General features: G+C 36.3%; 1 protein-coding gene across 13 annotated transcripts in view; it reads left to right on the top strand.

Moving 5' to 3' along the window:
• LOC148844608 (C18orf8) overlaps positions 1-12,481 on the top strand; it is a 56,513-nt gene that overhangs the window by 8,736 nt on the left and 35,296 nt on the right. For 4 of the 13 annotated variants that reach the window (XM_088954130.1, XM_088954133.1, XM_088954136.1 and 1 more), the window contains exons 1-6: positions 1,123-1,259; positions 2,044-2,290; positions 2,609-2,678; positions 5,070-5,168; positions 5,264-5,733; positions 5,890-6,149. In XM_088954130.1, coding sequence (XP_088810256.1) covers positions 5,566-5,733; positions 5,890-6,149 — 428 coding nt within the window. In that variant the 5' untranslated portion in view covers positions 1,123-1,259; positions 2,044-2,290; positions 2,609-2,678; positions 5,070-5,168; positions 5,264-5,565. Of the gene's footprint in view, positions 1-964; positions 1,260-1,301; positions 1,667-2,043; positions 2,291-2,608; positions 2,679-5,069; positions 5,169-5,263; positions 5,734-5,889; positions 6,150-12,481 lie in introns of those variants that run through there. The other 9 variants (XM_088954128.1, XM_088954131.1, XM_088954134.1 and 6 more) reach the window with 3 other exon arrangements.

Consider the following 12,481-nt stretch of genomic DNA (forward strand, 5'->3'; position numbering starts at 1 on the left):
GCCATTCCCTATTCTTGTGAACCAAATGGGGCCTAAGTTTTTTTTTTTTTTTTATTACATAATAGCTACTGCAAATGGACTAATGGAGGTTGGGTCTATCCTCTACCTTGGTGGCAAGTTGGGATCTCCTGTAAATGTAGGATCTCCTATAAGTGCTTAGATGATGTTGGAACATATTTTTGTAACAGGTGATCCGGGCTCCCAGGTGGCACCCTCTATTTTTTCATAGTATGTTGAAGGATAAAATACAAAAACCTTTCCTCAAGTTTTTGACAATTGTAAAAACCTCTCCTTTAGTTTTATTTTAACAAATACTTCCCATGAATTTTTGAGAAACTCTAAAAACCTCCATTCCATCATCTTTCCAGACAAAAAATGTTAGATTAATGCATTAGTTCTTTTCCAAATACCAAATTTACCCTTTTATAAATTATTTTGCATACAATTATAGAAATAACCATGTTTAAACTTGACAAAAAGCTCCTTTAATGGTCATCTTCTAACGTTTTTATCGAGTTTAAACAGGGTTATTTCAGTAATTTTATATGTAAAATAATTTATAAAAGGATAAAATGGGTATTTAGAAAAATCTAGTGCATCAGTCTAATATTTTCCGTCTAGAAAGGTGGCGGAAGGGAGGCTTTTGTCGAGTTTCTTAAAAGTTCAAGGGAGGTATTTATTAGAATGAAACTATAGGGAAGATTTTTATGATTGTTAAAAACGTCAGGTGAGGTTTTTGTATTTTTCCATTTATTTGATAAAACAACCTAATAATTTTGGTAACAATTAATAAAAATGTGCCATTAACAAAATTACAATTAGGTTTTTTAATAAAACTTAAATGATTTTAATTTATTTGCTTAGTAACTAATTAATGAACAATAATTATAACTTTATTAATTATAAAAACAATAATTTTAATGTTTCTTAATTGTAATTAACAATAATTCAGAAATTTTGTTAGACTTGGATCGGACCGGACAGTCGGACCATAAAAATTGAGAACTGATGCGATCTTCGAGTCCCGGTTAAACGTCAGCTTTCATGGGAGACGGGATCAGCGTGCTCCACAGGCGCCCCAGAGTCCATCACATCCGTGCATTGCACGGGGCCCTACTAGTATGGAAGGAACAAAGACTGTTAGGTGGTTGTGACTCGCGAGTTGTGAACTTCGGTCAGTACATCTGAATTTTACAGAACAGATATCTCTCTTGCTGTGTTCTTGATGGGACCGAATCGACGAATGATTTAATTCCAAGGTATGCCCCTCCTTTATCATTATCTTCTCTCTAATAGATATTAGTTAACTTAAATTCACAAAATTCATAGCTTCTTTTTCATCTTCTTCAAAATTTCCTACCAAAATGGAAAAAAAATTCCTACCAAAAGGGAAAAATAGAAATGGAAGATGAAGATCGAGTATGTTGTTAGTGCAATCTGTGAGTTATTTTAAGTATGAAGACATGCAACCTGACAGATCAAATAGTTCATTCGCTTGATCTCAATTGAGTATTTGTGGAGTACATTAAAATGAATACCTAATTTCGTGGAAAAAAAATTAATCCTTTGTCTCCATGAATAGTTAGTCGGACTTCATAAGAGACGTATCTGTTATGATTAGTTCTGCAAGCTGCAGTTTTTTCATCTATTTTTTTTTTGAGAAGAGGTAAAGTAAGCTTTCTAAATTGTTCTGGTTCATTATATTCTCATTTTTTCCTCATTTACGTTATTATTTTAATAAAATATTCTTCTTAACCTTTACGAGCGAGTTATTTTGTTCTATGATTTTTGCACCGATTGTATTCTGAATATAGACAAGGAAATTCTGTACGTATGAAGTATTGCAAAATGATGTAATGTGAGAACATTGCATTGTGTGATAATTGCCTTCTGTAGTCTTGCAAGGTGGGGGATATAAGTTTTGTGAATTTATGCATCGAGTATTGAGATTATATTGGCGACATTTAATCAAATGTTTAAAAAGTAATGGAAGGTTGTTGGGTATCTATTTTCTTGCTAAGTTGATGTTGTTATATCTTGAAGGTTTCAAGTAAATGGTGATATTTTCGAAAATGTATGAGCTTCTAAGATTGTCCAAACAGCTAAAGAAAGTAGAGTCAAGCCTATTTTCTAGAGAGGGAAGGGCTTCATGATAGCCGGCGAATTGCATGTAGTTTTGATCTTGATGACTCTACACAATATGCCAAATTTTTCTTGCCTAATTAAGGTTAAGAAAATCATGTTCTTAACATCTTGTGCAATTAAAGCCTGCAAAAATTTCAAGCAAGAGGTCAGCTTGTTTTTTAGAAGTATAATAGTTTAGGGTTCATTTGTACATTTTATATGTTGTTTGCTACTATTTTCTACAGCATAATTTTTGTGTGTGAAGTCAGGCTTTGACTGTTTTCATGTTGCTTAGCTTACATACATGTTAATGCTTCCATAGTTTTGTCATATTATTTTACCTTGATGTGTTGAGGCTTGTCTAATTATTTGCTGCCCTTGCATGCACATATTAATCTGTGTTGGAATTTATGCACAATTTAAGTTGTAATTTTATACTAACGAAATCATACTTATATTATTAGTTACCTTCTCTTTTCTTCAGTAGAGTGAAAATGAAAGATCGAAACACCAGTTCCACCCTTAAGCGCATCTTAGTAAGCTGTGCATCTCAGGTGAGTAAATGAGCTCTATTATTTTCAGGCCATAGCATTGAGCTGGATGACTTTAGATCATCTTATTCTTTAAACATACTTTTTCTATCTTTAAAGGAGGTTGGTAGAACCTAAGTGTCAAGCAACCATATCAGATGAAGCATTACTTCTCAACAAGCAAGTTTACAAAGAAAAATTGGCCTCCATTTTTCTTTTGAGGGAAAGGTGTCCATGTTAATTTTATTAATTGCCAAAAAAGGGATGTGCATGAGAGTGTGTAAACTAATGCACAAGAGCTATTAACAGCCATCTCTAGCAAAACAAAAAAAAACTACTTGAGCATGGAGTTGTTGTACAAATTACAAAAAAACTACCGTAGTATTTAGTTCTTTATGAACCTCTAATATTTGCACCCATAGGCTGTAGGACTTGGGAAAACTAGTATATAACCATTTGTACTAAGTGCAGGATTTGTCTCTTTAGGGGAGAAAAACACATAATGAACCTTTCCTTCCAAAAGAATCTATATCAGAAAGAACAAAGAAAAGTACAAAAAAAAAAAAGATAGTGGGTTTATTGCTAACTTTGTTCAATAAAACTATCCCTAAATGGAGGCCCATTGGCCTGGGAAATATCCACAGAGGGGAAGCTGGACTTGTATCAAGGGAATGCAAGTATCAACTGAAATTAGACCAGATTAAGGGTTTTGGTGGGACTGTTAAATTACATAAATCAACACTAATAAAAGCTGATTTCATGGGATGTACATATGTAATTGGGGCATGGAACTCCATTATATTTGATTTGGTATTTGGTTCTTTAGGAAGAGAGCCAATATTTTGTATTATACTTTCAATTTCAGACTAATAAAGGAATCCAAAGTTTAAAATGTTCGTACCAGTGGAAATACCAATCATCCAAATATAGGGAACAAGTCAGAAATGTTAGAAGCATCATATGGAAATACTGTAAAAATTGTAGACATGGTATAAACATTGTAACATATAGAATGCTATTATGTAATGATAAAAGATGCATAAGTAGAGTTAAATTATTATCTTGTTCGAAATCATCAAAACTACATGATAGAGTGAATTCAAGCAAAATTTAAGTTCATAGAAAGTGAAAATGATTCTAATAGATCAACCAAATAATTAATTGTACAATAAAAAACTAAGATTTAACTTTATGTTTGAAAAGAATTTCGAGGTGGCTTAAAGGAGCAATCATGTGCATTAGATGGGCAGTGACATTGCTATTCCACATATCTAAAATATTGTCACCAACTTATGTTATAGTAGTACAATACTACCTTTCGTACTCCACATAGCACTGGTAGCTTGCAGCTTCATTGGAGAATATGTTTATTCCAGTAACATTTCATATCAGTATCCATAGAAATGGAAATATTAGGAAATTTATGGACATTGTAAACCATGAAGGAATCAAATTATTACTTGAATTAGGATTTTCTCAAAAAAAAAAAAAATCTTGTGTTTCATCATGTATTTTGATAATATATTTCTACATGGACATACGGACGGTGAAACAAAACACATGTAAATTCATTTGAAGGACATCTCTAGATCAAGGTTCAAAGTATCGATATGTGATGGACCGATACATATCATATTGGTGGGTCATAGATACACGAAATAAGGGGAGTTTGAGGGTAAGACCCATTTCAAGGGGTAGGCAGGCTTTTAACCGACCCCCTTGAACACGTATGGAATAAAAAAGTGTTGATACAAAATCCGATATGCCCAATTTGGCGTATTGGACTGTATCGATACTTTGAACCATACTTTGGATGTTTATTCACATATAATCATGTTAGCATTTCAGTTTGGAGGTTGAGCAGTGTATTTCAGGGTTTTGATCTCACATTCCATTTCTAGCTGTGGAGCTTAGAGAGATAAAGTCACAAAATTTTCTTTTGTTAGAAATGTATAATATCATCTTTCAAAACATTTTAGTGGGTAACCTGGGATCTGGTGATCAGGTTGAATGTGTCAATGACTTAACAGTTTTATCACCTAGGTCGAATGGGTTTTAACCAAGTCAACAATTTTTGGTCAAATCTTGGGTTTTAGAAAGACCAGACCCAGAGTTGGGACCGGGCGATGGTTTAATGGCTTGATCATCTGGGTCAATGGCAGGTTGAAAACACTGTTTGAGACAAGGGCTCTCTTTGGAAAATTAATGAATTTCTAATAGTTCTCTCTTCTCTGTGAGCTATTTTCTTTATTCTTTGATGTTGAGACTCCATTATCTTCCTCCAATTGCCTTGGATCCAAGGGTTTGATGTAAGCAATTTGCCAAGCCACCTAGATGACTAACTATGTGTGGTTGACTTAAATGTCTTTAATTCCTTTATTTTGCCTTCTTTTACTTTTATTGCCACTTATGCAGGCGAAAGAATACGGGAGTTGTGTTGCAAAAAAGGTTCCACAGGTTGAACAGGACATGTGTTTGAAAGAGTTTCTTGCATTAAAATCATGCATGCAGAAGGTGGTACCACCATTATATTTTCTGAACCAGTGAATATGGTTGTACAATTATATCATGAGTTGCACTAATAAAGCTTTCTTCAATGTTTCTTGCAGCTCAGAGGAAGAGTTTGAGATCAAATTCCTCCTTTCCCAATCTACTGTCATTCACTGAATTCCACAATTGCTGGTCATAAAGCTCAGAGACAATAAAATTTGAAACATACAGAAAACATATTGTGTTAAATTGAGAATTTGATATAGTGTAGTGGCTTTTGTATGGAATGATATAGTCGTCCAAATTTTTACTTGGCTATTGTTACTTCGGTATTTCCCCTTCTGTGTGACCTTAAAGTTCATAAGCAGAATTAAGTGACTAGTAAAATTCTACTATAACTTAAAGACAAGAAAACTGAAACATGTCTGCAAAAGCATTAAATTCACAGCCTAGCGTTGCTTTAGGTGGATCTGGGACTCTATCTCATGTTTATATTCAGCATCCTCCTCTAAGATGTACAATTCCTGGTTCAAAAGGTCTATTCTATGACGATGGAAATAAATTGCTGCTATCAGTAACTTCTGATCAGGTAATATGTCATCCCAAAAATCAAATGCACAATTTTTTTTTTTTTTTTTGTAGCATATTATCCATGACTTGTATGTCTTGGAATATATATAATATTTGTCTGTATTTTGTCTATGTGTGCTGCTTTGGCTGAGTTTTGCAGAATCATCCTTTGCAGGTCTTTGCATGGAAAACTGTTCCACTTACTCCACATGATGCTCCTAGCTGTGATTCTATAGGTGAAGGGCCTGTACTTTCTGTTCGCTATTCTCTAGATGCAAAGGTTTTAGGGATTCAACGATCAAATCATGAGATTCAGTTCAAGAACAGAGAAACTGGGGAGGCTCTGATTCATAGATGTAGGTTGGAGTCTGAGATCATACTGGGTTTTTTTTGGATAGATTGTCCAACTTGCAATGTTGTAATTGTCAAAACTAGGTAGGTAATACAACAACTATGAACTCCAGTTCAATTATGTGAAGCTTATTGTTTAATACAAATTGAATGCCTTTACTTATGTGAGATGAACTTTATATTACCTGTTATTTCTGACATTAAATAGTAGGCATTTTTCCATTTCTTTCTTTCTTTTCTTTTTTGATGGATGACATTTTCTGTTTATAATATACCTGTTAAGAAAAATTGTTAGCAGATATCCCATGTGCTTAATGTTCATTTGTTATTGAATATACATTTATCACTTGTATAAAAGCTGTCTTTGTGTAGGGGCAATTTCTTGGTTTAATGGTAAAATCTTGGGCTGAAAAGTGTGAGAATGTGTTTGAAACTGAGAACGGCCACTTTGTGTGCCAAAGGTTAGGTCTGTATTTGGTCAACTCCTCCCAAGACCTGAAATAGCTGGGACCAACCATGGCCTTCTTATATATCTGTCTTTGGGTGTCTTACACGTGAGGATTGCCGAAGACCATTATGCACAATTAATTTGCCATGTTTCCCATGTTCTAAAGTAATATTCCATGTTTATTCAACTTTGATAGAAAATTAGCTTGTTATAGTGGTTTTCCACTTAAAGCAAATTACTTTTGAAATATCTTGTAGCATAAGAAATATACTATAAACTTGGCTGCCTCTCATTTCATGTTGTATTGGGCACTAACAGACATGTCAGTGTCCTTGTTATTGCCATACAGAGCAGGAGATAAACTATTGCTTTGTTCTCTTTCAATCAGCAGAGTATGCCATTAATTATTCCACATACATGTACAATATTTCAAAATGTAACCTTCCAACCTTATATGCATCAACTGGTTTATAGGATATAATAGTAGAAAGAATATGGAAAAAAATTGATTCTGAAGCTGACTCACTAGCAAAGAGCATGGACAAGGGAGATTCGATTGTAGTGGATCCAGAGGTGGATTTATGTACTGACGTCTTGCTTTCTGAAGATTTGGATGAAGTCAATAACGCCTCGTCTTTGAGTCCAACAACAATTGGTGGTGATCGTTATCGCGGAGTTTGTTGTGGATGTTGGGGATGGAAGCCAAAGCCTAAATAAGGGGATGCCAAAACTAAACTCTAAAATTAACCAGGATGTCTGTGAAGGGTTGGTGGAGACTAACTTGAAGTCTTGAAATGGGGCATTAAGGGAGGATAAGCAATGGATTAATGGGAGTAAACAGAAGGATGATGATACCAAGGAAAGCTTCCCAATTCGGCCTCACCTAGTACTAATGGCAAACACCAAACTACTGCTCAGGAAAGTCGTCTTACCACTCTTATGACCGTCAAGTCCAACCATGTTTTGAATCTAGGTAATATTGTGAAATCCAATTTAGTGACTAATCCTTGCTGTTGCTCTGTCTGAAGCCTTCCCTCCAGGTTAGACCTGTTCATGGGCCGGGTAGCTCGGTGGCCCGGCCCGACCCGTTATTTTTTGGGCTTGGACAAAACTTCAGGCTCGTGGGATCGGGCTTTAAATACCAGGCCCAATCATTTTTCGGGTCAGGCTTGGGCTTTCTCAAATAAGCCCGGCTTGATACTATTACATATAATAAAAAAGCATTTATATTATATATAATAAATATATAATATATATTTATTTCTTAAATTATTAATACATATTAATTTACTATTAGGAAATACAAATTAGTTTATTAATTTATTAAATTATTACTAAATTAATATAATATTAGTTTATAAAAGTACACTAAAAATAAGACATTTTGTGTACAGGTCGGGCTTCGGGCTTTATATAAGGGCCAGGCTCGAGCTTGGGCTTGCACACCCAGCCCAGCCCATGAACAGGTCTACTCTAGGTACCCAGGTGGCCTTCATGTTGCAAGCTGGAAATAGTGGTATGAGTGAGAAGGAAGTAGTTGTGGAGGAGAAAGGGAAGAAAATTTGGGAATTGATAGAGAATTTTTTGGAAGAAATGAAGAGAAAAGAATTAGAGGAGGATGAGAGGTCAAGGGGGAGAAGAATAGAAAATATTGATGGTGCTATTAGTGGGGAGTGCTTTGGGGTTCCAAGGGTGGAAGGTGATGATACAAAGAAGGAAAAGTCAGTTGCTGAATTCACTAATAAATTGGGGTGCAAGTTAAAAGAGCCAATAGAGGTAAAACTTTTGTGATAAAGAAGAAGGAAGTGAGGGGGGCTAGGAAAAGAAGGCTTAGTGAGGTTGAAAGATTAAAAAAGGATGTGGAAGGGGATAAGGAATTTAGTGGTAGGAAATGAAGTTTTAGGGGGGAACAAAGTAGAGAGGAGTAGGAGGAAAGGCCTTAATTTCAGGTGACGATGAAAATTTTAAGTTGGAATGAGAGAGGGTTGGGTAGGGCTAGAAAGAGAACAACTATCAAAGCAATGCTGAGGAAAGAAAAGTCGGATGTGGTCTTGATTCAAGAATCTAAACTTACTGACTTTGATAGTCGGTGGGCAAGAAGCGTTTGGAAGAGTAGGGGAATTAGACTTTCTCCCCATCTTGGGAGTCATTTGGGGGGATAATTACAATTTGGAACAGTGAGGTGTTGATTGGAGTTGAAGAATTGGTGGGAAAATACACAGTCTTAATAAAATTTAGACATGTTTCTGATGGATTTGAGTGGGTTTTGACAAATGTGTATGGTCCAAATGGATATAGGGAAAGAAATGAATTTTGGGAAGAGTTGGAGGACACCGAAGGGTTGTGGGATGGGCTTTGCTGTCTAGCGGGTGATTTTAATGTTGTTAGATTCATAGATGAGACCACAAGCCCGATACAGAGAGTAAGCACAAGTATGAACTATGAAGAAGTTCAATCAATTTATTGAAGGGTGTGAGCTCAATGAGTTGCACTTGGCCTACAGTAACTTTACTTGGTCTAATTTGTAGTCCAATCCAATTTGTTCTAAGTAGACAAATTTTTATTCACATTGTATTAAGAGGAGCATTGTGGCAACCTAGCTTCTCGGGCCTTACCTAGGATCACATCTGTCCATTGGCCTATCTCAATTTTTAAGGAGGATTTGGAGGGAAGAGGTCACACAATTCAGGTTTGAGAATATGTGGCTTTATGTAAATGAATTTATTGAAAAAGTTCACAATGCTGGTGGATAATCCAAGGGCCAAGTGGGAAGGTGTGAAATTTTATTGGAAGCCAAAGGAGCTCAAAGCCAAAATTAAGGAGTGGAACATCCATCAGTTCGGGAGACTTGAGGAGAGGGAGCAAGAACTAATTAGTAGGATTGGGGATCTAGATGCAAAAGAATTTTAGGCTTGTTTGAGGAAAGAGATAAATAAGAAAGGTGGTCTTTAAGGAGACAACTAGAGGATCTTTTGTTGAAAGAAGAAATAAGTTGGAGGCAAAAATCAGGGAATAATTAGCTTAAGGAGAGAGGCAGAAATACCAAATGTTTCCATGCTCTGGTTAATGGAAGGATGATAAAAAACTTTGTCTCCAAATTGGTGATGGAGGGTATTACCTTGACTAATCAGAATGCGATTGCCTGAGCCTTTGTGGATCATTTTAAGTTAATTTTTAGGAGAACCCTAGATGGAAGAGTGTGGCTTGCTTGTTTAGATTGGCCCAAACTGATTGAAAATTCTAAGTATTGGTTGGAAAGTAACTTTGAGTTTGAGGAGATAAAAGAGGCTATGTTTTCTATGGATAGACCCAAAGCCCTTGGTCCCTATGGTTTTACGATGGCTTTTTACCAAGACTGCTAGGAGATTTTAAAAAATGACTTACAGAAAGTCTTCAATGTATTTTCTGGGAGAGGTGTAATCAATCTGGGGGCTGAATTTCACATTTATTGCCTTAATCCCTAAAAAATCTGATGTTGCGCCAAAGGACTATAGACCAATAAGCTTGAATAATAGCTTGTCAAGGATAGGGTTGTTTTACCTTCCTTGATCTCTCTGTATCAAGGGGCCTTTGTCAAGGATAGGCAAATTACTGATCAAATTTTAATTGCTAATGAGTGTGTTGATGAGGTGAAGAGATTAGGAAAGAAGGGTTTGATTTGTAAATTGGATTTGGAGAAGGCTTATGATAAGGTCGATTGGGGTTTTCTGGTGGAGGTAATAAAGAATTTTGGTTTTGGTGATAGATGGTGCAAGTAGACCTTAGGTTGTGTTAGGACTTGTCATTATTCGATTTTGGTCAATGGTTTTGTGGTTGATCACTTTCATGCTATTAGGGGAATAAGGCAAGGGGACCCACTTTCTCCTTTCTTGTTCACGTTGATTTTAGATGTTCTTGGGAGATTGGTGGAGAAGAGATTCCTATCACCCACATGTAGTTTTCTGATGATACAATCTTGTTTTCTGATGGTAATGATTTGAGATGGGTGGGGAACTTAAAAATGATAGTGCTGATTTTTGAAAGAATGTCAAATCTGAAAGTGAATTGGGACAAAAGTTGTCTTGTGGGCTTGAACATGGAGGATAGACAAGTCTAAGAAGGGGCTGAGTTGTTGGATTGTAAGGTGGATCAATTGCCTTTGAACTATTTAGGTTTATTGCTGGGGAACAATTTGAGGAGAAGCCAAATTTGGAATCTTGTAGTCGAGAGTTTCTCCAAAAGGTTGGCTTCCAGGAAGAAATGTTACTTGTCCTTGGGGAGTAGGATTACCCTAATAAGGCCCACTCTTGCAACTTTGCCAATTTACTTATTGTCTGTCTTTAGGGTTCCAGGAAGGATTACCCTAAAAAAGTAGGATTATCCTAATAAGGTCCACTCTACTTGATAAATGGCTTTGGAGACTACCAATCGGCAGGGATAAGCTGTGGATGAAGGTAATTATCAGTATCCATGGGCTAGCGGCTGATGGTTGGGATACTAGTGTGCTGGCTAGGGCTACAAGAGCCTCCCCTTAGAAGTCTGTCCATGCCATCCTTCCTTTTTTTTTACCATTTATTAGATATAATCCTTATTTTGGTAATCTTGTTAAATTTTGGGAGCATCCTTGGTTGGGTAACTTAACTCTCAAAGAGCAATTTCCTTTAATTTATGCATTATTTAACCAAAAGGATGAACCTATTTCTTCAATTGAAACTCCTCCCAATTCTTCTTCTGGATATGCTTGGGATTTGGGTCTAAGGAGAAGCTGTAGAGGAGATGGGCCGAATGGCCCATAGACTGTCATTTCATATAATGTTATGTTTCTCTTTGTTATGGGCCTTATTCTGGGCTCATACTCTGTAATGTTCTGTTTTTTGTATTTTTCTGCCCACTCAAGTGCCTCTCTGTAATTTATCAAAGATTGACACCTTACTAAATGTTTAGAGTGTTAGAGTGAGGTTATGTTCGAAACTCTCACTCTCTAACACTCATTGCCGCCAACTCTCTCTCTTTTCTTCCTCTCTTGTTTGTTTAGTTTCTGTTTGCATCTAATCTCAAACAGTTCCATACATCAAGTGAACTGTTTTCAACTGAAGCCTAAGAGACTGTGAGTTCAGCAGTGCTCTTTTTATGATTTAAAGTCTTGAGAATGTGTTCTTGGACCCATCAATAAGCAATTGCAAAATCTGAACCCTTTCCCCATCGGGTACCTTTACTAGTGCTTCTTTCTGTGTCCCTAACCCAATCAAGTGATAACCAGGGCCAATTTTTTCTAACTAACGAGGTTTGGAGTAAGCCTATTTTGCCTAGGATTGGTGACTTTTGTTGGGAAGTGATCCTTGGTAGGATCAATACATGCGATTTGCTCTAAAGGAAAAGGCCTAACTGGTACTTATCTCCTCACCAGTGTCTTGTCTACAAGGCTAATGGAGAGTATCTTCAATTTGGGAATGGTGTTTTTTCCTTATTTGGGTACATGTGGAATCCCTCACCAAGCATACAATGCTTGTTCAATCCTACCTTTGTTAGTTGGCAGAAAAGAAGGGGCCGAATTTTATGGAGGTGTACAAGAGCTGTTATGTGCTGGACCATATGGGAAGAAAGAAATAAGAAATTATTTGTAGATAAGGAAAGAGGTAGGGATGTCCTAATTGAAGCAATTACATCTAGGGTGATTCATTGGGTGAAGACTTTGAAAAATTTTGAAGGAATATAGCTTGCTGATCTGATGAGAAACTGGAGGGAAGTGGCTAACTCTGCTCCATTGAAAGTTGATATTAGACCTTCTTGGACCCTCCTACCAGTGGATTTTATCAACCTGAATTTTGATGGTAATAATGAGGGCAGTCTTGGATCTTCAAGTATTGGAGGTGTTTTCGGAGATGAGGATGGTTTCATTAGAGCTCTTTTCTCAAGCCCTATTGGAGTGGACTCATTGAGAGATGAAATTTATGCTGTGATGGAAGGAATTCAGAAGGCCAAGGAATTA

This window comes from Nelumbo lutea, chromosome 7 (assembly GCF_056320005.1).
Source record: "Nelumbo lutea isolate HS-2025 chromosome 7, American lotus-T2T, whole genome shotgun sequence".
NCBI lineage: Eukaryota > Viridiplantae > Streptophyta > Magnoliopsida > Proteales > Nelumbonaceae > Nelumbo > Nelumbo lutea.